The 23,232-nt window shown below is 47.7% G+C and overlaps 2 protein-coding genes across 12 annotated transcripts in view; one reads left to right on the forward strand and one right to left on the reverse strand.

Annotated features, from left to right (window-relative positions):
• Mau2 (MAU2 sister chromatid cohesion factor) overlaps positions 1-19,185 on the reverse strand; it is a 28,208-nt gene extending 9,023 nt beyond the window's left edge. For 2 of the 8 annotated variants that reach the window (NM_001167939.2, NM_001376946.1), the window contains exons 1-13: positions 18,843-19,185; positions 10,062-10,079; positions 9,630-9,695; positions 7,914-8,009; positions 7,093-7,187; positions 5,659-5,686; positions 5,070-5,225; positions 4,073-4,219; positions 3,916-4,006; positions 3,124-3,227; positions 2,625-2,702; positions 2,279-2,344; positions 62-148 (exon numbers count right to left, since the gene is read on the reverse strand). In NM_001167939.2, coding sequence (NP_001161411.1) covers positions 62-148; positions 2,279-2,344; positions 2,625-2,702; positions 3,124-3,227; positions 3,916-4,006; positions 4,073-4,219; positions 5,070-5,225; positions 5,659-5,686; positions 7,093-7,187; positions 7,914-8,009; positions 9,630-9,695; positions 10,062-10,079; positions 18,843-19,136 — 1,326 coding nt within the window. In that variant the 5' untranslated portion in view covers positions 19,137-19,185. Of the gene's footprint in view, positions 1-57; positions 149-2,278; positions 2,345-2,624; positions 2,703-3,123; positions 3,228-3,915; positions 4,007-4,072; positions 4,220-5,069; positions 5,965-7,092; positions 7,188-7,913; positions 8,010-9,629; positions 9,696-10,061; positions 10,080-18,842 lie in introns of those variants that run through there. The other 6 variants (NR_165036.1, NM_028993.5, NR_165037.1 and 3 more) reach the window with 6 other exon arrangements.
• A 34-nt stretch (positions 19,186-19,219) lies between these two features.
• The window catches only part of Sugp1 (SURP and G patch domain containing 1), a 29,579-nt gene continuing 25,566 nt past the window's right edge, over positions 19,220-23,232 (forward strand). Inside the window, exons 1-2 of one of the 4 annotated variants that reach the window (XM_030243755.1) lie at positions 19,221-19,328; positions 19,472-19,657. In XM_030243755.1, coding sequence (XP_030099615.1) covers positions 19,498-19,657 — 160 coding nt within the window. In that variant the 5' untranslated portion in view covers positions 19,221-19,328; positions 19,472-19,497. Of the gene's footprint in view, positions 19,658-23,232 lie in introns of all 4 variants that reach the window. The other 3 variants (NM_001368391.1, XM_030243754.1, NM_027481.3) reach the window with 3 other exon arrangements.

The following is a 23,232-nucleotide window of genomic DNA, read 5'->3' on the forward strand; positions in this document are numbered from 1 at the left end:
ACACCCTTAGCCCCCACACGAGAGATGGAGAAGGATACCGAACATGAAGCATGTCACCTACTACCTCTTGGTGTCTATTTCCTTCTCGTATATACACACTCGCAAGGTTGGTCACGATGAAGGCCCACAACTCCTGGTGGTTGGTGAGCTGGAATGAAAGATAGGGCTTTTAAGAGGCTAGCCTCACTGTCACACCCTGTTGGGGCCCGACTAGACACAGAGCTGCACAATGGCTCCTTTCAGACTCAATCAGCTCACTCCAAACCCAAGCACGAAGTGTAATTAGCTCCTCCTCCACCGGCAGCGGCAGGGTGGAGCTAGCTATTCTGATCCTGCCAATGACCAACAGTGGATAATGACAAGACTTGGTCTATACATAGTCCAGGCTGGCTTGAAGTTCTCTATTCTTCCGGCTCAGGGTCCTAACAGCTAGGACCACAGGCCTGGAACTGCCCTGGCTTGCTTTTGCTTTGTAGTCTAACAGATGTACAGGGAGGCACGTTGGGCATGGTCTCTCCACTGAACCACTGATTATGTAAAGTGAGATGATCAAGATCCAGGTGTGGTGGTGATGGCTGGTCATTCCAGCACTTGGGAAGGAAGCTGAGGCAAGATAAAAAAACAAAACAAAATAAAAATCCCCTTTTTCCCCAAGTCAGTGTTGGGCTGGAGAGATGGCTCAGCAGTGACTTCTCTTCCAGAGGTCCTGAGTTCAATTCCCAGCAACCACATGGTGGCTCACAACCATCTGATGCCCTCTACTCATCTGATGCCCTCTTCTGGTGTGTCTGAAGACAGCAACAGCATACTCATATACATAAAATAAATCAATCAATCTTTAAAAAAAAAAAAGGCCATGTTTGTCTCTGAACTCCATATGTAGACCAGGCTAGCTTCAAATTTACAGAGATCCACAGGTCTCTCCCTCCCAAGTGCTGGGATTTGTTATACCACCACACCTGGTCAGGCAAGATCAGAATTTAAGGCAAGTTGACTGCCTGTGCAACTGAGATATACTGTCATGAAAAACATAGGAAGGGGCTGCAGTTTGGCAATACAATACTTGCCTGGCATGTGTGAAATTTTGGGTTCAATCTCCTTAGAAAAGCCCAGATGTTTGGGAGAAGGAGGAAAGGATGTGAGAGTCTAAGCAGCCTGGGCCCTCTGACTCCAATTTCCTACAGTTGTGGTCTAGCACACAAAAGCCCAGGGTTGTCTTTCCTGACCTGAACTGCAGCAGCATTGGTGTGTTGGTTGTGAACAACAGGAGTCTGAGTTTGAGGACAAGGTTGGTGTTTGTCTTAGCGCCTCTCCTTCCATGTATTGTCCAGAAGACTCCCTTCAGCACATGACTTAAGCATTGTGCTGCTGAGGCAAAGCCACATACAGAAGGTAAGACAACCTCTAAGAACAAGAGGTTCCTGGCACATTGCAGAAGGGCTCTGGCATTGCAGCAGGAGGGCCTGGGGTCTAGGGAGACAAGGGTGGAGCCAAAGGAGTGGGCAGCCAATTGACTCTTCACATAGCATTCAGACATATAGCAACCAAAGAGGGGAACTTCTATCCCACGGTCAGAAGAATGCTCCAGCCCCCTTGCTCATAAAACATAACATGCTCTATAAAATCTCTACTGGGGGCTCCCTGGGGAATAGGTCAATAGCCTCCCTTTCCTGCAAGGACACTGAGGCCAAGGTAGGGACATCCTTCCCTAGTCCTGGGCCAGGTGAGCACAGTGGGAGTTGAGTTGTCCCTAGAGGCAATTGTGCCACTCTGGGAGAAATGGACCAGCTTCTTAGGGACTAGTAGGTCAGTTGTCTAAGTGTGGGTGCCTTGTTGGGGACCCAGCCTCCCTGAGGTAAAACCTGTCCTCTGTTCCTGAGCACCTATCACAGGACTTAGGATAAGGGCACATCTCAGTCACTGTACATCCACATACTATGACTCTACCAAATCCCAGATGACTCCAAGAGCACCACAAACTGACCTAGTCTGAGAATGTCCTAGAACTTAACAGGTGTCAAAATGGCTACCCAGTGTCCCTGTACTCCTGATACATATATCCTTTCCTCATATCTTTCCAGGGTAGCCAAGAACTCTTTACCCTAGCCACTTCCCACCCCAAGAGGAACTGTGTCACGGTTGTGGCCACTGTCAGGCTAACTATAGTAGATGTGGGCTCAAAGTTTATAGCTCTTGCAGCAGACCTAATCTGGTCTCCATGCTTTTTTGTGTGGCAGCCAACCTTACACCATATTGTTACTCAGGAAGCCAGCCTTACCCGAAGGGCTGTGGTAAATTGGGCTTCAGCATTATCCATGCAGTTCACGGAGACACAATACAGGCCCTGAAAGGACAGGCATACATGTAGGGCTCAGGTCAGAACCAGGGCAGCTGACCCAGTGACCATAGGCAAGCATAATTGTACTGGGCCCTAGGATGAGCTTCAGGCTATTATAAAGGACCCCTCCCCACAACAGAACAGAGCTCATGTTTGGACGCTGCCTGGGTAGTATCACAGGGTTATTTACTGGAATGCCCAGATCCTTTCAGGGTGGATCACATCCTTTGCTAGGTATGTGCTTGATTTTGGCAAGAGTGGGGTCCAGTGCCTGGGGCATACTCACCAACAGTGTGTGCAACTGGGCAGCATGGTTGGAGAAGAGCCTAGGGGACTGCTGGCATAGCTGGCAGACCTGGGAGATCTGAGGAGAGAACCAAGGTTCCTGTTCTGGGACCTGGCACTGGGGTGCAGCCCCAAGGCTGGAAGACATGCTCCCATCTACTTGCCAAACTGGGGGTCAAAGTCCTGGCAGGAGGAGCCACCACATGGAGAGGATGACCCTGCTCTCCTTTCTCCTTGCACATGCTGACCTTCGTCCCAGTTTCAGGTTATAAAATGCCTCTCCAATGTTCTCAGGAAGGTGTGCATTTTGGTGACATGGGTCCCAGTCATATCTCAATGTTCCCCGAGCATACAAGTTTTAGGGAACCAGACTATTGGCTTTACACTGGATTCTACAACCCAGGCTAGAGCAGTGACAGTGAAATCACTGTACCCTCCCCTCTTGACACCTGTGTCCACATCCAGACCAGCTCCCACATCCCGCTCTCTGTGCTTCCTACCTCCTGTAGTGCAGTGGCCTTGTGGCCTGTGACAAGCCGGCACATGATGATATGCTCCAGCAGGATCACTTGGAAAGACGACAGGATAGGGCTGCAGTCCAGCACTGGGGACAGGAGGCAGGGGTGAACATGCAAGCATGGTACCACCCGGCCCCACCCACATCATCCCCGATGTAGCCTCTCCCCATCTAGATAAGGACGTAAGCTCAAACCAATGCCATTGTGAAGCATCCTAAAGCTAAGAAGTGCCCAGTGGATAAGGCTCAGGTAAAGCAGGAGCTTATCAAGCACAGGTCAGGTCCTGGCTTGAATGCCAAGCACCAAAAGCCACAGGAAACTCTGGGCTGAGCACTGCATTACATACAGGCCATATCTACAGAGGCTGCCTGCTACTACTGCTAAGAGCTCAAGAACCTTCTGGGTGGGTTCTCCAAGATGTCTTCAACTGTGCATGTGAGTGGGACAGAGCTCAAGCCATGGGGAGCTCAGGCACTTCCTGGCAACCCTGCATAGATCTCTTGGGTGAGGAAAAAGTTGTTGCCTACACAGCTTAAGGAAAAGAAAAGCACAGTTCCACAGGCTCAAAGAGATTAAGAGGAAGGCTAAGGCCACATGCACCCAGGATGCATGAAATAGTCAAGTGTGTGGCTAGAACCCTAGACTCTGGAGGATTCACACATAGTAGGTAGGTAGGTGAGAGCTAGGTTCTGACCCTGGCCTCCCTGAACATGGCAATGTCCTAATGTCAAGGAAACTTGGGACTGCTCGAGTCCCCGCCCAGGTAGCACTTACTCTTAAGCTTCTCCAACTGCATGAGCGCCTTGTCTGTGTACTTCTGTGCCTTCTCCAGGTAACCAGCCTGCATCGAATGCATCACTGTGACCTGCAAGGAGACAGGTGGTGGTCACAAGGCTCTCTCCCCGCCCGGGCCCAGGGTGGCAGGACTCACCAGGTAGACGAGCACACACATGTGCTCCTTGGGCAGCCAGTGGAAGAGGTCAGCAGGGTTGCTGGGCAGGATTTCATCATCATGTAGTGTGGAGATGGTCTGAATGCACTGCTGCAGCTGCTTCAGGCACGGCTTGACGCTCTTCACCTGTGGTGTGCAGGCCTCAACATCACACCCCAGGAGGCCTGGCAACCTTGCCCAGCTCCTGGATGGGGACTCTTTCTCCTACTGCAGGAGCTCTTCTCCTCAGGTCTTGGCCTCCCAGAAGCCAGGCTTCACGGAGGCAAGAAGTAGTTACCTCCCACAAATAGAAACCCTGTTAGCACTGTGGCTTCTGTTAACCCTCCTGACATCCTAAGCCTCTCAGGGACAGCTATGGTTCTCAGCATTCAGGGACAGCTAAAGGCTGCCATGTTTTTATATGCTGAATGAGGAGCTGGGCCCAAAGGGACCACAAGGAAGGCCCTTACTAACAACAGGTTCACTGAGCATTTCTTGGGTCCCCACAACACTGGCCTAGCACCTCACAGGGACTTACATCATAGGAACAGGAAAGGGTAAAGGCAGGAAAGGTAGCTCCCATGACATAGGCTGAGGCCATCACATAAACACGGGTGTCAGGTCTTCAACACAGCCACACAGCCATACCAGGGTCCCTACCGACCCCCACAAAGCTGCTGTAAGCTGGGAAAGGGAAGTGTGTAGCATGTTACCCTGTTTTGTCTTCATGGCTTCCACAAACTTCCTTCAGAGGCCTCCCAACCGTGTGTGCACTCAATGAATGTGAGGCCATAAATTCTCCCTCAAATGAGGATAGGCCCACCAGGACAAAACTGCTCTGTAGGCACCTCTATACTTGGGGCTATGTCATATAATATGAAGGAGCTACCAACTATGCTAGAGCAGGACCTATGCATGTATGTTTGTGTACTCACAAACATGCAACAAGATCATATCATGAGTAAACCCTCTCCACAGACCCTGAGCGACAACATACCTGCCCAGCATCCAGGTAGTGGGTCACCTGCAGCACCAGGAAGAAGACACGTAGTGACTCCTTCTGGATGGGGTTGCCCTGCCAGTTCTCTACAATCTGCCCACACAGTGTGAGCAGTGGGTGCACCTCTTGCAGTTTGCGCTCCATCAACAGCAGCTAGAGGGGGGAAAGAGGGGTGGCGCATCACTGTTACCAGTCCAACAGCTGAGAACCCCACCCCCACCCCCAGAGAGCAAAGCTGGGTGCAATGAGGTCAGGTGTGGCAGCACTTGCCTTTAATCCCAGCACTTGGGAGGCAGAGGCAGGCAGATCTCTGAGTTTGAGGCCAGCCTGGTCTACATAAAGAGTTTCAGGACAGCCAGGACTACATTGAGAGACCTTACCTCAAACAAATCAAACAAAGCTGGAAACAACAAAGAAACTAGGGTACAGGTGGCTCCACAGCAGGCTTTCTCAATAGCACATCTACCACCTGAAACCTCAGAGCCCCAAATGAAGCCCATTAGGGCACAGCCCCTGCTTTTGTGTAGAAAAGCCTGTGCAGGTGGCCTCATGCCCGCAACTCGGCTGCACACCAGCCTGAACTTACCATCCCCTTGCTGAGCAGGAATAATGCCCTGGAAAAGACACAAGATATCAGGTTTGTAAGGCACCAGGATCAATACGGTTGCTCCTCAGGGAGATGTGCTTTATTTATAGACACTTTAGAGTGCTGCATTTTGTTCTGATCTATGTCTACATCTTTAGGGGGGCAGATGCTGGAACTGATCTTAGGGTCTTACACATGCAAGACAGTACTCTGCACTGCACTATACTTCCATCTTAACTTTGAACTTTAGCCTGGTCTATATATGAAGTTCTAGGTCAGTCAGAGCTACATAATAGAGACTTTGTCTAAAAAAAAAAAAAAAAAAAAAAGACAATACACGTGTGTGCCTACATGTCAAGTGCACCACTGGCATCCAGGTACCACCAAGGAGGCCAGAGGGGAGCATCAGATGTTGAGGAACTGGAGTTACAGGAAATTATGACTCCTGAGGTAGGTGCTGAGAAGTAAATCTGAGTTCTAATGTGTGTGAGAGAAGGGAGTGCTCCTAACCATTGACCCACCCTTTCAATCTTGAACTTGGGATCCTCCATCATCTACCAGGTGTGCCCAATGGAGCTTCCGTAGCGTAGCTCCTGTTTTACATGATGCAGACACACTTCTGAGCATCGCAAAAGAATAGAGCAGAAGATGGCACCCTTAAGTCACCCTAATGTTTCAACTCAGCGGAAGTCGGTCTGGCAGAGGATAGAGGAAGCAGGGATTGGCTTGGGCTGTCACCACCTCACCCGTGCTCTTGGCTGTGCCCACCTCACGTCTCTCTCAGGATTAAGGACATGAACTTATAAATGGGCAGTCAGTGCCCTCCCCTCTCTGTCAGCAGGGTTTCTGTGGCCTCTCTCAAACCCCACTCCATGGACTTTCCCAAGGAGATCTATGTACACCCTGAAAACAAGGACAGAAGCTCCCACTGCAGGGGAGGGTGGTTGCTCATACCAATGCCAGCCCACTGCACGCATATAAACAGTGATAAACAGTGAATCACACTTAGTTGTTGGGGAGGCACCTGTGCAATAAAGCCTGTGGTTGGACAAACCCTACCAATGCTTTCCATTTCAAGAGATTTGGAAGTGTGTGGAAGTGCAAACCTGTCACCCAGCTCTTAGGAGGCTGAGGCAAGAGGATTAAACCAAGTAGCTGGGGTCATTCTGGCTATAGTAGTGACAGCCTGTCTAAAAATAAATACTAGAGAGAGAAACTGCCAGTACCAGCTCTACCAATGAGACACTGCCCTAGCCTTCCCAGCTAGGGTTCACATGACATGAACTGGTGGTCACTCGCTAGGATTGACTCTGTATGGGTCATGACAACACAGGCTACAATCACACACTAAGGTGCCATGTTTAGGATCAGTAGCAGGACAGCCAAGCTCTTTATAAGTTAGAGAGCAGGAGGAAAGGGGTGGGCAAAGCCTACCTTGTATATTCAGATCCCACCACTCGGGCATACTCAGCCCCCACGCCTAGGAGGTCACAGGCGGATACCAGGTCCTTCTCCAGTGTGTGCAGTTGCTAAAGTAGAGAAAAAGCAATGACCCTGGCTGCCAATGCCAGTCCTTAGAACTTGCCTCAGTGTGTCTACATCTCTGATATCAGCACAATTATTGCAGTGATGGCTTGGAGTTTAAGCACCAAGTAAGCCAACAGCACTAACTGCTCTGGGTATAAACTAAGTCATGCCTTGTACTCTGTCACTTTTGTATGCAGAGCCAGCAGTCTGAGCTCTGAGGCAGACCCAGTGCATACCAGGTAAGGTACTAGAAAGGGCTCCCACAGAGCAGTAGTATAAGGATGCTTCTAACCCAGAAACCTGGAAAACTGAAAGAGCCCACATCTGATTCTGGTCCTTAGAAGGGACCCTTCCATGCAGACACTCCCTTACACACAGAGCATCATCAGCTCTGAAAGCTGGGGAGGGCAGGGAGCTGCCCAGTCCTCTTTCTCAGCTGCACATGGGAGGCAGCAAGGAGACAAAGTGAACACAAGAGCATTAGGGAGGGGCCTGAGGGAAAGGGTGAGTCAGGGAGACAGGGGACATGACAGATGGCCAGGTCAGGGGCAGGTAAACATCAGCCAAAGTCATTCAGGTGCCCAAGGAAGAGGTGCAGATAGGATGTAGGAAAGAAGAGGTGACTGACAGAGTAGAATGACCTGTCCCTCTATGGCAGCCTGGAGGCCCCCAAGAAGAGCCTGGCACTCGAGTTTATGTCCCAAGGTTTCTCTCACTCCTGTACTTACAGCGAGCTGGAAGAGCAGGCGACAGTGCCAGTATGGCGTCTGTTGTGAGATCTGGATGGCTTTCCGCAGCAGTGGTTTTGCTGCATCCACGGAGTTCTGAAAGGAAATGGTTTCAAGCTCGAGGAGGAGGAGGAGGAAGAGGAGGAGGAGGAGGCAGAGGAGGAAAAGCTAGCAATCAAACTGAACCCCTGATACAGCAGCCACAGTGCCTTGCCAGCAGGCCAAGCCCCATCTTGGTCACTTTCCAGGGTGAGACGGGGAATGCTATTACAGTGTATTTGCTTTTTGGGAACAGTTTATGGCTTCTGAAATTTCTTCTTGCTAGTGTGGTGGCACACCTGACTTTCCAATGTTTGGTTGTGTGAGGCAGGACAGCCTGTGACTTTAAGGCCAGTCTAAGCTACAGGGTGGCATTCTCTCCCTCCCCCTGAGTCAGGGTTTCTCTGTGTAGCCCTCGCTGTCCTGGAGCTCACTCTGTAGACCAGGCTGGCCTCCAACTCAGAAATCTGCCTGCCTCTGCCTCTCCCGAGTGCTGGGATTAAAGGCGTGTGCCACCACGCCCGGCTATATATATATATATATATATATATTTTTTTTTTTCCAGAGTGGCATTCTTAAAAAGAAAAAAAATTTTTTTTTGTTTTAGTTTTTTAATGTAGAAGAATAAAAACCAGGTGTAGTGATGCATGCCTTTTATTCAGCTGTCAGGAAGCAGAGCAGATCTCTAAGAAGTTTGAGGCCAGCCTGGTCTACAGAGTCCCGGACTTCCAAGACTACCTAGAAAAAGCCTGTCTCACAAAAAAAAAAAAAAAGTTATAATATACACTACAATAGTCTCTCCTTCAGACAGGCATGATAGGCAACATTATCTGGAATCTCAGCACTGAGGACAATGAGGATGGCTCTGTGGTTAAGAGTACTTGCTGCTCTTTAGAGAAGACCTGGGTTTAGTTCTTCCTAGCACCCACATGGCAGCTCACAACCTCTCACTCCAGTACCATGGAATCTCATGCCCTCTACTGAACTCTGTGGACAACTGGCAAGGATATAGTATATTTATACACATAAAACACTTATATCCAGGGCTGGAGAGATGGCTCAGCGGTTAAGAGCATTGGCTACTCTCCCAGAGGTCCTGAGTTCAATTCCCAGCAACCACATGGTGGCTCACAACCATCTCTAATGGGATCTGATGCCTTCTTCTGGTGTCTCTGAAGAGAGCAATGGTGTACTCGACTCGTCATATATATAAAAATAAATAAATAAAATCTAAAAAAAAACCAAACACTTATATCCATAGAATAAAAATAAATAACACAAACTTAAAGGGTTGAAGTGCAGTTTGGTGCTGGAGAGTGTCTACTTAGTACACATAAGTACCTGGCACTACCCTAGGACTGTAAGAAAGACACAAGGAAAAGTTACACCTTAAAGAATATTAGACAATGGTGCTGAGTCACTTCTATTATAGTAGGTAGTATACTTCAGGAGGGGACAAGGACAGGGACACACAGAGCTCAGTGGCATTATCTGTCTAGCCCAAGTAAGGCCCTGGCTTCTATCCCCAGTCCTGAATGAATAAATACAGAAGTAAGGGAGTGTGAGCAAGCCATGTACATGGGTCTCTGAGGGCTGAACACAATGGGAATGACTACCGTGCTGGGATCCATGCTCTCCTGCTAGACCCTGCTTTCAGAGCTAGCAACACGTCCTCACCTCTTGACAATACAGCTCTGACAACAGGCTTGCTGCCTCAAATTTAACATCTTCAAACTGTGGGATCTGGAGAAGTTCAGTTAAGGAAGTACAACGCCAAGACATCTCTTTAAAAAGGGTCACAGCTCCAGGTAAATCCTCCCCTCCATGCTGCAGGGCAAGCAGAGGAGGCCGATTTGGGGGAAAGGGACAGAATGAGGACCTTGATGCCCAGAGACTGGTGGCTGGCTTGCAGGGCAGCTAGGGTACATAGTATGCCAGAGAAAGGGACCTTTCCAGCTTTTACCATGGGCTTTTCATTCAAGCAGAACATTCCTCAAGAACACAGGATAGGACATGTATGGCTCAGCGGCAGAACATTTGCTTAGCATGCCCCAGAGGCTGGGTTCCACCCCCAGTATGAGTACCCCTCAAAGTACAAGAAAAGGATACTTGCTGTGATATCAACCACTGAAAGAGAAAGAAAAATGATTAATTAATTTTGGGCGGAAAGAGGAGGGTCAAGAAAGAGTTTCTTTGTGCAGGCTGTCCTGGAACATACTTTGCAGACCAGAATTGCCTCACTCACAGAGATCTTCCTACTTCTGTCTCCTGAATACTGGGATTAAAGACATGAGTCACCACACCCATCTAGGATTAATTCTGAGGCAAATGCTTGGTGCCTGGTTATACTGGGCTTATACTAGTGCTGGCATAGCATGCCTACTACCAAGGGCAGTGTGGGGAGAAACAGCATTGCATCTCCTGCAATTTGGTTCTGGGATGGAAGCTGCATGGCACTTGGGGGATGCCTAATAAAGGGGGAACCTCTCTTCCTAACATCAGAAAGGAGCTAGGACTCCCATCTACTCGAGGGAGGGAATCCCAGGGGTATCTTGGCTATATACTCTACATTTCAGCAGGGCTGATGATGGTCTGGCAGAAAGACTGGGCATTCAGCAAAGCTTTGCCTGAGGAATGGGTTACCTCAGAAGTGCCTGAGGAAGTAGAATACCAAAGAGGCTTGAAATGGGCAGAGCTAGCCTCAGAAGGGGACTGCTAGTGTGGTCATACAATTGGCCAATCTGAGGGATGTACACTAAGAGATTCTGTCTCAAAACAAAACCTGGAGAACACAAACCTGGAAAGATGATTCAGTTGTTGTGTTTACTGTTCTGGCAAAGGACCCATATTTGTTTCCCAGCACCTACCATGTTGGGGTAGCTCACAACCATTCATAACTCCAACTGCTCAACACTTTTATCCTCCCAACACCTGCATGAAAGCTGTACATACAAACACAAGCACACACATAATTAAAAATAACTACCTTTAATTCCAGCACTCGGGAGGCAGAGGCAGGCAGATTTCTGAGTTCGAGGCCAGCCTGGTCTACAAAGTGAGTTCCAGGACAGCCAGGGCTACACAGAGAAACCCTGTCTCTCGAAAAAACAAAAACAAACCAAAACCAAAACCAAAACCAAAACCCTAGGTGGGCATGGTGGTGCACACTTTTAATCCTAGCACTGGGGAAGCAGAGGCAGGTGAATCTTTATGACCTTGAGGCCAGACTGGTTTATATAGCTAGCCTAGGCTAAAAAAGTGAAACCCTGTCTCCAAATAAATAAATAAATGGATGATTCAGAGGGTCATCTTTGACTTAGGGAACCACTGTGTCTCAAGCTACATGTTTCAAGAAAACTCCAGGGCTGGAGAGATAGCTCAGCATTTAAGAGCACTGACTGCTCTCCCAGAGGTCCTGAGTTTAATTTCCAACAACTACATGGTGGCTTACATCCATCTCTAATGGGATCTGATGCCCTCTTTTGGTGTGTCCGAAGAGAGCAATGCATAAACATAAAATAAACAAATCTTTACATAAACATAAAATACATATACATAAAATAAATCTTAAAAAAAAAAACCCGAACTCCTTGGTAGTGTGCCATGCAGTGTTCAGTTATTGGATATTCAAGGATAACACTGACCTGACAAGCAAGGGTGAAACAAACAGTTACCAAAGAACTGACCTCTGAGAGGAGTTCTAACAGGTGTAGAGAGGTAGGTAGTCTGGGCCATCACCCACCCCACTGTGTCAAAGGGCTACACAGGATGGGGCTTTTTTTCCCTCTTTTTAAAAAAGATATATTTATTTAATTTATGTATATGAATATATGTGAGTCCACTGTTGCTCTCTTCAGACACACCAGTAGAAGGCATCAGATCCCATTACAGATGGTTGTGAGCCACCATGTGGTTGCTGGGAATTGAACTCAGGACCTCTGGAAGAGCAGTCAGTGCTCTTAACCACTGAGCCATCTCTCCAGCCCAGGTTGGGGGCTCTTGATGCTGAGCTTTGAAGGCTAGAGTAGGATTAACTCTTCTGTGTTTTGTGCAGGAGGTGCTCCAAATACAGAAGAGCTAGCAAGAAAAGAACCAAGACCTAGGAAATACCTGGGGCTGCAAGGCTGGTGGCTTAGGCCACTCATAGCAGTGGTGGCTACGAGTGCACCCCTGGGTGTGGAGCCTGACCCAGTGGGGAAGAATCAAAATCCTGCAGATTTATTTTTATTTTTTATTTTTTGTTTTTTCGAGACAGGGTTTCTCTGTATAGATCTGGCTGTCCTGGAAATCACTCTGTAGACCAGGCAGAGTGTTTTTTAAAAAAACAAACAAACAATTTTTAAACACTTATTTATTTGTGTATTTATTTACACGTATGCTGATGCATTCAATAGGCTATGGTGTGAGGGTGGTGGTCAGAGGGTACCTTATGGGAGTCAGTTCTTTCTTTCTACTGCATTGGTCAGGCTGTCATGTTTGGCAGCTAGCACCTTTACCTGCTTATCCATCTTGCCGTTCCTACAACATATTTTTAGGATTGGCTTAGGACAAGTATTTGTCATCCAGCATTTGAGAAGTGGAGACAGAAAATCAGAAGTTCAAGGCCAATCTTAGGTACACAAAAGACTGGGGATGTGACTCAGTTGGCAGCATGGCTGCTTAGTACGTATAAGACCCTGGGTTTCATGCCCTGTCCCTCACACACTGGACATGCACACCTGTAACACCAGTACTCAAGAGGAGCTTCAAGGTCATCCTCAGCTACATAGTGAGTTTAAGGAAATTAGCCTAGATTGCCCAAGATCTTCTCTCAACAGAAAGCTGTCTTAGAGCAGGGACTAGCACAGAGGAGGAAAAAAAAAAAAAAAAAAAAGAGGTGCTAGTGTGACCAGAAACACCTAGGTTGCCTCTAGGACCAGCAATAAAGACAAAGGGAGTCACAATGAGAAGCAGGGTGCTGTTGGCCAGTAAAAGGCAGAAAACAGGAGGAGACTTCTCTGGTCAGCTCTGGAGGCCTTCTCAGAGCATCAGTAGCTTCCCAGGACCACAGACTCACTGTGTTCTTTCAAATAGGCAGCTGCAGGATGAATCCAGAAATCATAGCCAGCTGCCAGGGAGTGGGGACCCATTGCTTCAATTTCTTCCATGTCTGGGCCATCTCCTCACAGAAAGGCCTCTGTCCTTCCCACTTAGGTTTCCTTGTGGCTGTCATCTGCCTATTTAGTCATACCTTTCTTTCTGAGCCAAAGGTGTCTGCTGATAGACATCCACTCCTGTGCCCTCCTCTCTGGACATTTATTGCCTTTCCAGAATCTTCCACCACCCTATGGACCTCCACAGTCTTCTCAGGACATCTCAATCCCCTCTTGGAACTCTTCCTCTCATACCTCCTTCTGTCACCTTCTGTGTACAGACATCCTCAGGCATTGCTGAACTGATAGGGACACATTCTAAGAAATAGTTGCTAGGTGATTTCACAGTAATGCAAACACCAGCATGTACTTTAACAAATTAAGTCAGCCACATTACTAGGTGACATAATGTCACAGGAAGTTTGCCATTGACAGCATGTCTTTATACAACCCATAACTTCATACACAATGGAGGATGTTAGGTAAGGCCCATGTATAGCCTCTGTCAAGGTTGTGTCTCCAGAGGCTGCTTCAGGGTGATACTCCACTTGTACTTGGGAAACATTTGTCTCATGAGCAACAACTGCACTCACTCACGTACATTCCTTGAAGAAACTGGACTCAGAGTTATGCCTGGACATCTTCATCTGAAGATGCCCTGGCGCTATTTCTCCCCCTTGAGGTAGGGTCTCTCTACATGGCCCAAGCTAGCCCTGAACTCCTGCCCCTCTTTACTTCACCTGCACAGTATTGAGGTAACAGGTGATGAAATCCAGGACTTCTTGAATGCTAAGCAGGCATTCTACTTAGTGAACTACATCTTCATCCCGTTTTTCCTTAAATTTCTTGAGACAGGATCTTATGCAGTATATATAGCTTGTCCTCAAAGTATAGAGCTGAGCCTTGAGCTCCTACTTCTTCTGCAGGCCCACAATACTATGTCCAGCTACATTTATTTATTTTTATGTGCTAAGTGCTTTGCTTGCATGTATGTCTGTGTACCAGGTAAATGTAGAGGCCAAAAGAGGGACTCAAATCTCCTGGAACTAGAGTTATAGACTGCACCACTAGATGCTGGGAATTGAACCTAGGCCCTCTGGAAGAGCACCAAGTGTTCTTCTCAACTACATTTTAAATCCCATGGACATGTGAGGAGTTTTGAGTAGTTTACCATTTGGACTACAGCAATGAAAACGTGTGTGAAACAAAACTTAGCAGGCTGGCAAGTTGGCTCAGTGGTTAAGAGCACTGACTGCTCTTCCAGAGGTCCTGAATTCAATTCCCAGCAACCACATGGTGGCCCACAACCATCTGTAATGAGATCTGATGCCCTCTTATTAAATCAATCAATCAATCTTACAAAAAGAACAAACAAACAAACAAACAAACCAAAAACAACCCAAAACTTAGCAAAATGTACTCTATAAACGGTGATCATGGTATGACATTTACATCTCCATGAATCTATGTCTAAACTTTTGCAAGGCTAGCAAGATGACTCAGTAAAGGCACATGTTACCAACCCTAAACACCAGACTCTGATAACTGGAACTGACATGGTGGAAAGAGATAACCAACTCTCTCCTAAGTTGTTCTCTGACCTCTATACACATGCTGTGAATTGCCCTACTTCTGGGCTGGGGATATAGCTCAGATGGTAGAGTGCTTGCCTAGTACAGTTCTGCCTTCCATCCTTGGCATCCACCTAAAACCCATGCATATACCTATAGCCTCAGCACTGAGGGAGAAGCTGGAACATAAGAATTCCAAGGCCACACCTACATAACTCATTTTGAAGCCAGCCTAAGATGAATAATGAGTCCCTCAAAGAAACAAACAAAAGTAAAAATTACACAATGTATCCTAACTCAGCTGTTGTGCTGTATAAGGCTCAAGAATTGTATCTCTTCCTTGTGATATTTTTGTTTTTTTTTAAAAAGCAGTCAAGATAAGAACTCTTTAGTTCACAGGGTACAAGGTGATTGTTAGCTCTCCAGAATCCAGTGGGATTGCTTGAGGTTTCCTTTTGGACTTGTTGTTTTGTGAGGTGGGGTGCAGTGTCAGGTGCTACCTGTTATTTCTGTTGACTTGGTTTTTTGTTGTTGTCACTGTTGTTGCTGTCTTTACTTTTTCCCTTTGAGATAGGGACTTACTATATAGCAACGCCCAGCCTAGAGCTGATTTCAGGACCAGGCTTCATCCAAGTCTCAGATCCACCTGCTTCTGTCCCTAGGATATTAAAAATATGTGTCGGGCTGGAGAGATGGCTCAGTGGTTAAGAGCACCGACTGCTCTTCCAAAGGTCCTGAGTTCAAATCCCAGCCACCACATGGTGGCTCACAACCATCCGTAATGAGATCTGATGTCCTCTTCTGGTGCATCTGAAGATAGCTACAGTGTACTTAGGTATAATAATAAATAAATCTTAAAAAAAAAAGTGTCACCATCTATCTTTTGCTTTTTAAACAAATATGTGTGTGCACGCATGTGTGTGTGTATATATATATATATGTACACACACACACACACACACACACACACACACACACACACACACACATGTATATGATCTTATCCAATCTGACAATTTGCTTTGTGTGAGTAGGTGTGTGTGCATATGCACCGGAATGTGGAGGTTAAGCATCAGGCTCTATATTTCCCTTACTCCCTTGAGAGGAGGCAAGCTACTAGACAGCAAGGCTTAGTGCTCCACTTGTCTCTGCTCCTCAGCAGCCACTACACTGGGGTTCCCAATGGGGTCATGTGTAGGCATACTGGCCATGTCAGATCCTTCCCATGGACACTGGGATCTGCACTTGGACCCTCATTTTTTTTTTTTTTTTGAGACAGGGTTTCTCTGTATAGCCCTGGCTGTCCTGGAACTCACTTTGTAGACCAGGCTAGCCTCGAACTCAGAAATCCGCCTGCCTCTGCCTCCCGAGTGCTGGGATTAAAGGCGTACACTACCACCGCCCAGCTTTGCACAAGATAGTGGCTTATGGACAAGGTCCTAGGGCCACTCCAAGGACAATAATGTCATTTAAAATAAAACTCAGGGTACATGAATGGAGGAGCAACTGTGACTAATAGAGTTTTAGAGGTATTGAGCTGGGGTGACTGATGGAGGGCACAATGTGATGCTGTGGGAGATCTTTCAGGAGTCAGCTTTCTGTTACACCAAGGGAAAGTACTTCACAAGGGTCAGGGTTTTAATTACTGGTTCAAAGCCAAGTGCTAAAAGAGAGCAACTGCAGGCATGATTGCACGGGGCTCTGTGGATGAAATACGAGGACACACTGACACCCAAAGAAACAAAGGGGAAAGGAAGGTAGTGGGATTAACTGCCCTGAACAAATAAGAAAAGAACATTTCAGAACCAGCCAGGCCCTGGCAGCCTCCGGCTTGCACCTACACTGAAGCCTGGCACTTGGCAGGGTCAACCTCACTCACTACTGCCCTGGATGCTCCAATCCACTTCTGGCCCCAGGCACACCTTGTTATTGACCTGAAACCTTGAATGGGCTCACTAGCTCACACCATTCAAATGTCATTCATGCAAATAAGAGGCTCCCTCATCCCTATTATCAACTCTATCCCTTCCTCTGGTCCAGTGTCCATAGCTCTTATACTAATAGCCTTATTGAATGCTAGTCTCACTAAAGAAAAAGCTACCATGCGCAGGACTTTTCAGTCTGCTCATACCCAGACAGTCCAGGACAGGCTTGACACTTGGTGGGAGGGGAACAAATAACTCCTTGATGAATGAATAAGACAACAACAGCAAAAAGCACTAACACAATAATGACATCTTATTCTAGTACAGAAACTAGTGATCATTAAACTGAGGTGACTAGAGAGAGATGGGTAGTTAACAACACATATTACTCTGCACTGGACCCAAGTTTGGTTCCCAGAAACTCCATCAGGCAGCTCACATATAACTCTAACTCCAGCTCCAGGGTACTCAGAACTTTGATTCAGTGGGCACAACATTTAAGAGCATATATCCACACATATAATTAAAAATAATTGTATCTTTTTTTTTAACTCACAAATTTGATTAGCCCAGGTTTTTGGTCTTTTTGAGGTAGGGTTTCTCTATGTAGCTCTGGCTGTCCTGGAACTCCTCTGTGAACCAGGATGGCTTCAAACTCAGAGAACTGCCTACCCTGCCACTGCCCAGCTCAGGTTTCACCTCTTTTTTAAATGTATGTGAGCACACTGTAAGCTGTCTTCAGACACACTAGAAGAGGGCATCAGATCCCAGTACAGATGGTTCTGGGAATTGAACTCAGGATCTCTGAAAGAAGAGTTAGTGCTCAGAACTGCTGAGCCATCTCTCCAGTCCCATCCCTGGTTGGTTCTGTTGAGACAAGGTCTTCTATGTAGCCCTGACTCTTTGGCAACACTCACAGAGATCCATGTGCCTGTCTTCTGAGTGCCAGGATTAAAGGCATCTGCCACCCTACCCAGCTCTTTTTGATTATAATTTTTTAAAATTAATGGTATTATTTGTTGTGTATGATATGTATGAGTGCAGGCAAATTTGGAGATCAGAAGGCAATTTTTGAGAGTGTTCACCTTCCACTCAAACTCAAGTTATCAGGCTTGTGCTGCAAAAGCCTTTACCCACAAAGTCATCTAAGCAGACCTGCTTTCTTTGAGATATTCTTCCTGTGTAGCCGAGGCTAGCCTCTTGCCTCTCCCTTGAACATGTACATCACAGGTATGTGCAACTATGCCTGTAATCTCAGTACTTGGGTGGCCAGGAAGGATGACAGCTGGGAATTGAGACCAATTCTTTGCTACATCGTGTAAGACCACGACAACCCCCCCCAACACAAAAACAAACAAAAAACCCAAACTTCACACAGTGTGGTCTTTGCTAAATCACTTTACTTAGCTAAGCCTATACGGTTTCACTCTTGAAATAAGGAAGTTTATTGGTTCAGTGAGGATTAGAAGCTCTAACTATGCACAGTGTGGGAAACAAGAATTTTGATCCCCTCCTGAAGGCAATTTACTAGACTGTCTGCAGGTCAGAACATTAAACATCTGAATAGTCAAGGAAACAAAGATAGGAAAATGGCAAAAAAGAGGCGGAGGTGTGGAAGAGACACAGTTGCCATGAGAAGAAACAAGTCTTACTGAGAAGCTGAATGACAGCTACCTCTTGAAATTCTGTGAAGCACCAAGACGTCACAAATCAAGTTGGAGGCGGAGTGGGGACTCTTTCAAAGATGGACCATTTCGTGGTGGGAGAAGAAGCCACCAACAGTGAGACTGACCTCCAGACCCCCGAGGTGCAAGTGACTCTAGAAGCTACTTTCTGCACTTCAGGTCCTCACAAGGCAACAACGTTCAACAAGAGGCTGAAGGCCTCACCTTCCCCAATATCCATGCCACAAGGATCTGGGACTCCAGACCTAGACACCTGACTGTCAGAAGTCCTGGACTTTCAGATTTCCTGCGACCTCGCTTTCACACGTCAGGGAGCTCGCATCTCTTCCTTAGGTAGGTGCTTCTAGGCTGACGCTCTGGGTCCTGTTCCCGCGGCCACCCGACTAGGAGGGTCCCCGATGCAAGCACCAAGTAGCTGAAGAGGGACAACTTTCCCGGTTCCCGGGTGAGAGGGCGTGGCGGAGCCGCGTCTGTCACCGCAGGTGAGGGCGAGGCCTTCGGAAGTCCCAAGCCCGACGAGGCGGAGAGGATCGAGTCCCCGGTACCCGCGGCCCGCCCGCCTGGCCCGCACACTCACCGCCTTCTCCAGGTGGCTGCGCGCCTGCTCGCTGTTCTTCGTGTGGTGGTAAAGCACCGAGCCGAGCTGCAGGTGCGTCCGGGCCTCGATCCGCTGAGGCGGCTTGAAGGGGAACACGGCCTGCAGGCAATGAACGCACAAGCGGATCTTGGGCGGGCTAGATGTTCGGAAGTGCTCGGCGAAACCCAGGAGAGCCAGATACCACGACTCGGCTGCCTCGGCCTGTGCGGCCTGTGCGGCGGCAGCCTGAGCTGCAGCCGCCGCCTGCGCCGCAGCCGCCGCCTGTGCCGCCATCTTGGCCCGCACAACAACAAGCCGCCTCCACAGAGAGGCGGAAGCACCTTGAGGGGCGGGGCCTGGCGACCCGCAATTCTCGCGAGAACTGCTACGCAAGGACTTCTGGGTCTTATGGTGTGTGTTCGAAGTGGCTCCGACTGAGGAAGACTCTGAGGAGAGGATGATACCTCTGCATCATCGTAACTGAGAGTAATACACGTTCGTGAACTGACGCCGGCGTTTCTGTGGAGAAGACGCCCGGTGTCCTAGAAGGGGGTTGGACGAGATTGTCGGAGAAGGACTACATTTACCATCAGACCAAGCGCACTATAACAGAGCCTCCCTCTTCTCAGGTGGCGCCGGAGCATTGTGGGATTGGATGAGTCTCAAGATGGACAACCGGGATGTTGCAGGTAACATCCCCCGACTTCCCTTCGCCGCCCGCCTGGGTTCTCGCGACTGCACGTCTCCTGTTCACCCTACTTTCTGTCACGGACCTGACACGCGGACTTCTCGCCTCAGCCCCAGGGAAACTTACAGTAACGTTGCGTGTGCCCTTCTCTGGTCTGCCGAGACCCCAGACTCGGGTTCGCCCCCCAACCCCCGCCCGTGGCTGAGGAGCGCTCCTGGTCTCCCTCAAAGGCCTGGGCGCCGGGTGGGAACCGCATGGGCTTTCCCAATAAACTGCTCTCGGGCCGGTGGCATCCACAGCGGACAGCCTGGGACATCCCTCCTGCCCCTCCGGTCCCCTTTGGCTTGGGTCCTGCCTTGTGGGAAATGTGCGTTTCCGAACTGCACTGGGTCAGCCAGGGCGGTTTCCCACGGTTACGGGTTTAGCTCTCCCTGTGCCCCTAGGATGAAATGCATTTGCCCATTCACCATATGCTTCCACACTTGCTGGGTGCCAAACGCTGTGCTAAGCTTGCGTGTCAGTGCACCTGGAAGCAAATTTTGCAAAGAACTAGTTCTCGTGACGTGAGGTTGGATGCTGCTAATATATTGAAGGTCAGGGAAGGCTTAACAGTTTTTAAAAATCCATTTGTCTTTATGTCTTTGTGTGTGAGTACCTGGAGCTGGAGTTATAGTAGGCCACCTGGATGTTTGCTTGGATTCTCTGGAAGAGTGACAAGCACTCTTAACCTCTGAGCCATCTCTCTGGCTCCATGAAAAGTCTTTCTTGAGTACAAGATGTTCCATATGAGTAGATGCTGTCTATAGGAAGGCAGAGGTTTCACCACAGAGGCTGGATAGGCCTCAGAGTGGACTAGGATTGTCTCCTTGGAGATTGTTATGAATGAAATGGAAATAATTAGGGGTGTCAACTCTGGTAGTGTCTAGGGAGTCAGTTTTGCTTTCAACATTTAGAATTTAAGGGCTGACGAGATGGTGGTAGTTAAAATGCTTGTTGCCCAAGAGTGAGGACCTGGCTCCCCATCTTCAGTACTCATGTAAAAAAGCCAGATGTACTGTTGTGTGCCTGAAAGCACAGGACTTCGGACTGGACACAGGTGGATTCCTGGGGTGTATTGGCAGCCACGCACTGAAACGGGCTTTAAGGTTTTGTGAGCTGCTCTGTACCAAAAAATTAGGCAGAGCGACAATAGGAATGCTTTTAATCCCAACTCCTGAGGGGTAGGTGGACATCTGAATTCAAGGTCAACCAGGGCTGTGCAAACTGAGACCCTGTCTTTTTTTTTTAAGTTGGTGAGTGATGGCCTATGTTTTTAGTCCTAGAACTTGGGACATTGGAAAGTGCAGGTTGGTCTCAGTGAGTTTGAGGCCAGCCTGGTCTACAGAGTGAGTGCCAGGTGTTGGAAGGTAAAGGTGGGTCTCTGAGTTTGAGGCCAGCTTGGTCTACAAAGTGAGTTCCAGGGCTATACAGAGAAACCCTGTCTTGAGAAAATAAAAAACAAACAAGGGGGAGAAAAAAGAAAGAGAAGATACCTGATGTCAACCTCTGGCTTGCACAGTGCCTATGCACATACATACAAATTTAGTGTTTAAACATAGCATAGTGGCACATGTTTGTGATCTGCACTGGAGAGTCAGAGGGAGGAGGCTTGTTTCAAGTGGAAGCCAGTCTGGTCTACATAGGAAGAAAATGGGCTGGTGAGATGGCTGAGCAGTTAAGAGTACTTGCTGTTCTTGCAGAGTACCTGATATCTAGCATCCACTTGTCAGCTCACAAGCATTTATAACTCCCAGGCAGTCACATGGTACACAGTCACCCACCCCCAAACCTTTTAAAAAATATATTTAGATAAATGTAGAATTTTTCCTGAGAACCCTTAGGATACAATTCTAGGGTTTGTTGTTGTTTTGTTTTGAGACAGGGTCTCAGTACATATCTGTGGTTGGACTTGAACTTACAGAGATCTGTCTCCTTCTGCCTCACCAACTCTGGGGTTAAAGACCCAACTACGCCCCCCCCCTTTTTTTTTAAATGATAGTAGACACTTTTTTTTTTAATCTTTGAGAACAGTAGTTCTCTCTTTCTCTCTTTTTAAAAAAGATTTATTTATTATTATATCTAAATACACTGTAGCTGTCTTCAGATGCACCAGAAGAGGGCATCAGATCTCATTACGGATGGTTGTGAGCTACCATGTGGTTGCTGGGATTTGAACTCAGGACCTTTGGAAGAGCAGTCGGTACTCTTAACCACTGAGACATTTCTCCAGCCCTACAGCCCTATTTTAATGAAGCAGAGTCTCATTAAGCCTGTGTTTGTCTGGAAAGCATGTACCTCCTGCCTTAGACTGGATGACTGCTGTGTGTGTACACACATGGCACTGGCATTTTTGCTCAAAGCCAGTGATTTGTTTTGGTCATCTTGCTGTCTGTGCACTTTCTCTATGTCAGAATGATCTCCCTGTCCCCAAGGTCATATTAAAACTAAGGAAAAAAAATTAGTAGAATTGGCTGACTCAACCCAAGCTTATAATCATAACACTTTGGATCAGTGGTTCTCAACCACCACCACCATCATCTCCTCCTCCTCCTCTTCCTCCTCCTCCTCCTCCTCCTCCTCCTCCTCCTCCTCCTTCTTCTTCTTCTTCTTCTTTTTGGTTTTCGAGACAGGGTTTCTCTGTGTATCCCTGGCGTCCTGGAACTCACTCTGTAGACCAGGCTGACCATGAACTCAGAAATCCGCCAGCCTCTGCCTCCCAAATGCTAGGATTAAAGGCATGCTCCACCACTGCCTGACGGTTCTCAACCTTCTTAATGCTATGACTTTCTAATATAATTCTCATGTTATGGTGACTTTCAACCATAAAATTATTTCATTGCTTCTTCATAACTGTAGTTTTGCTACTGTTGTAAATTGTAATGTAAATATCTGGTGTACAATATGTGACCTCTTGAAGGGGTCCTGACCCACAGGTTAAGAACCCCTGCTTTGGAGGCACAGAAAAGAAGGAGTTCAGCATCACTCTTGACTATACAGTGAGGTTGTAACCAGCCTGGGCTATGTGAGATCTAAATAAAGAAATACAGATTAAAAGACTTATGGAGGTCTGAGGAGATGGATCACTGGGTAAAATTCTTGCTGTGTGAACATGAGGATCGGAGCTTGATGCCCAGAGAGAGCTCATGTAAATCTGGGTGCCTTATCAGCTTCTGTAATCCTGATGCTTCTATTACCATAGGAAATAGGAGGTAAAGCCAGGATGCTCCCTGGAATCTTGCAGGGAACCTAGCCTGGCATAGACAGCTATGAGCAATGTTTCAAGGTAGAAGAAAAGAACATTAGTACCACCTTATCCTCTGACCATGTGTGGTGCTATGGACATATGTGCCCCACATGTCCATGCACACACACAAAAAGACTTAAACAAAAAGACTCATTGGATCTTGTTACTTGTTTACTAAATCCCACCTTGTCATTTGCCAAAGCCCGAAAAATTATATCCACAGACCGTGTCACATCCAGTTTCTGCCCACTCCAGTTCCTCTGGCCCCACTGAGCCTCTTGTTGTTCTCAGATGTGCAGTGCATCTTCCTGTCTCGGGCTTTGGCATCTACTCCACCTCCCTGAATCCCACTCACATGGTTCTTCCTGACCCTGGCTCCTGATAACTCCCATTTCCAGCTGAACTGTGCTCTCCTCTAA

Source organism: Mus musculus, chromosome 8 (genome assembly GCF_000001635.26).
Source record: "Mus musculus strain C57BL/6J chromosome 8, GRCm38.p6 C57BL/6J".
In the NCBI taxonomy this organism is placed as follows: Eukaryota; Metazoa; Chordata; class Mammalia; order Rodentia; family Muridae; genus Mus; species Mus musculus.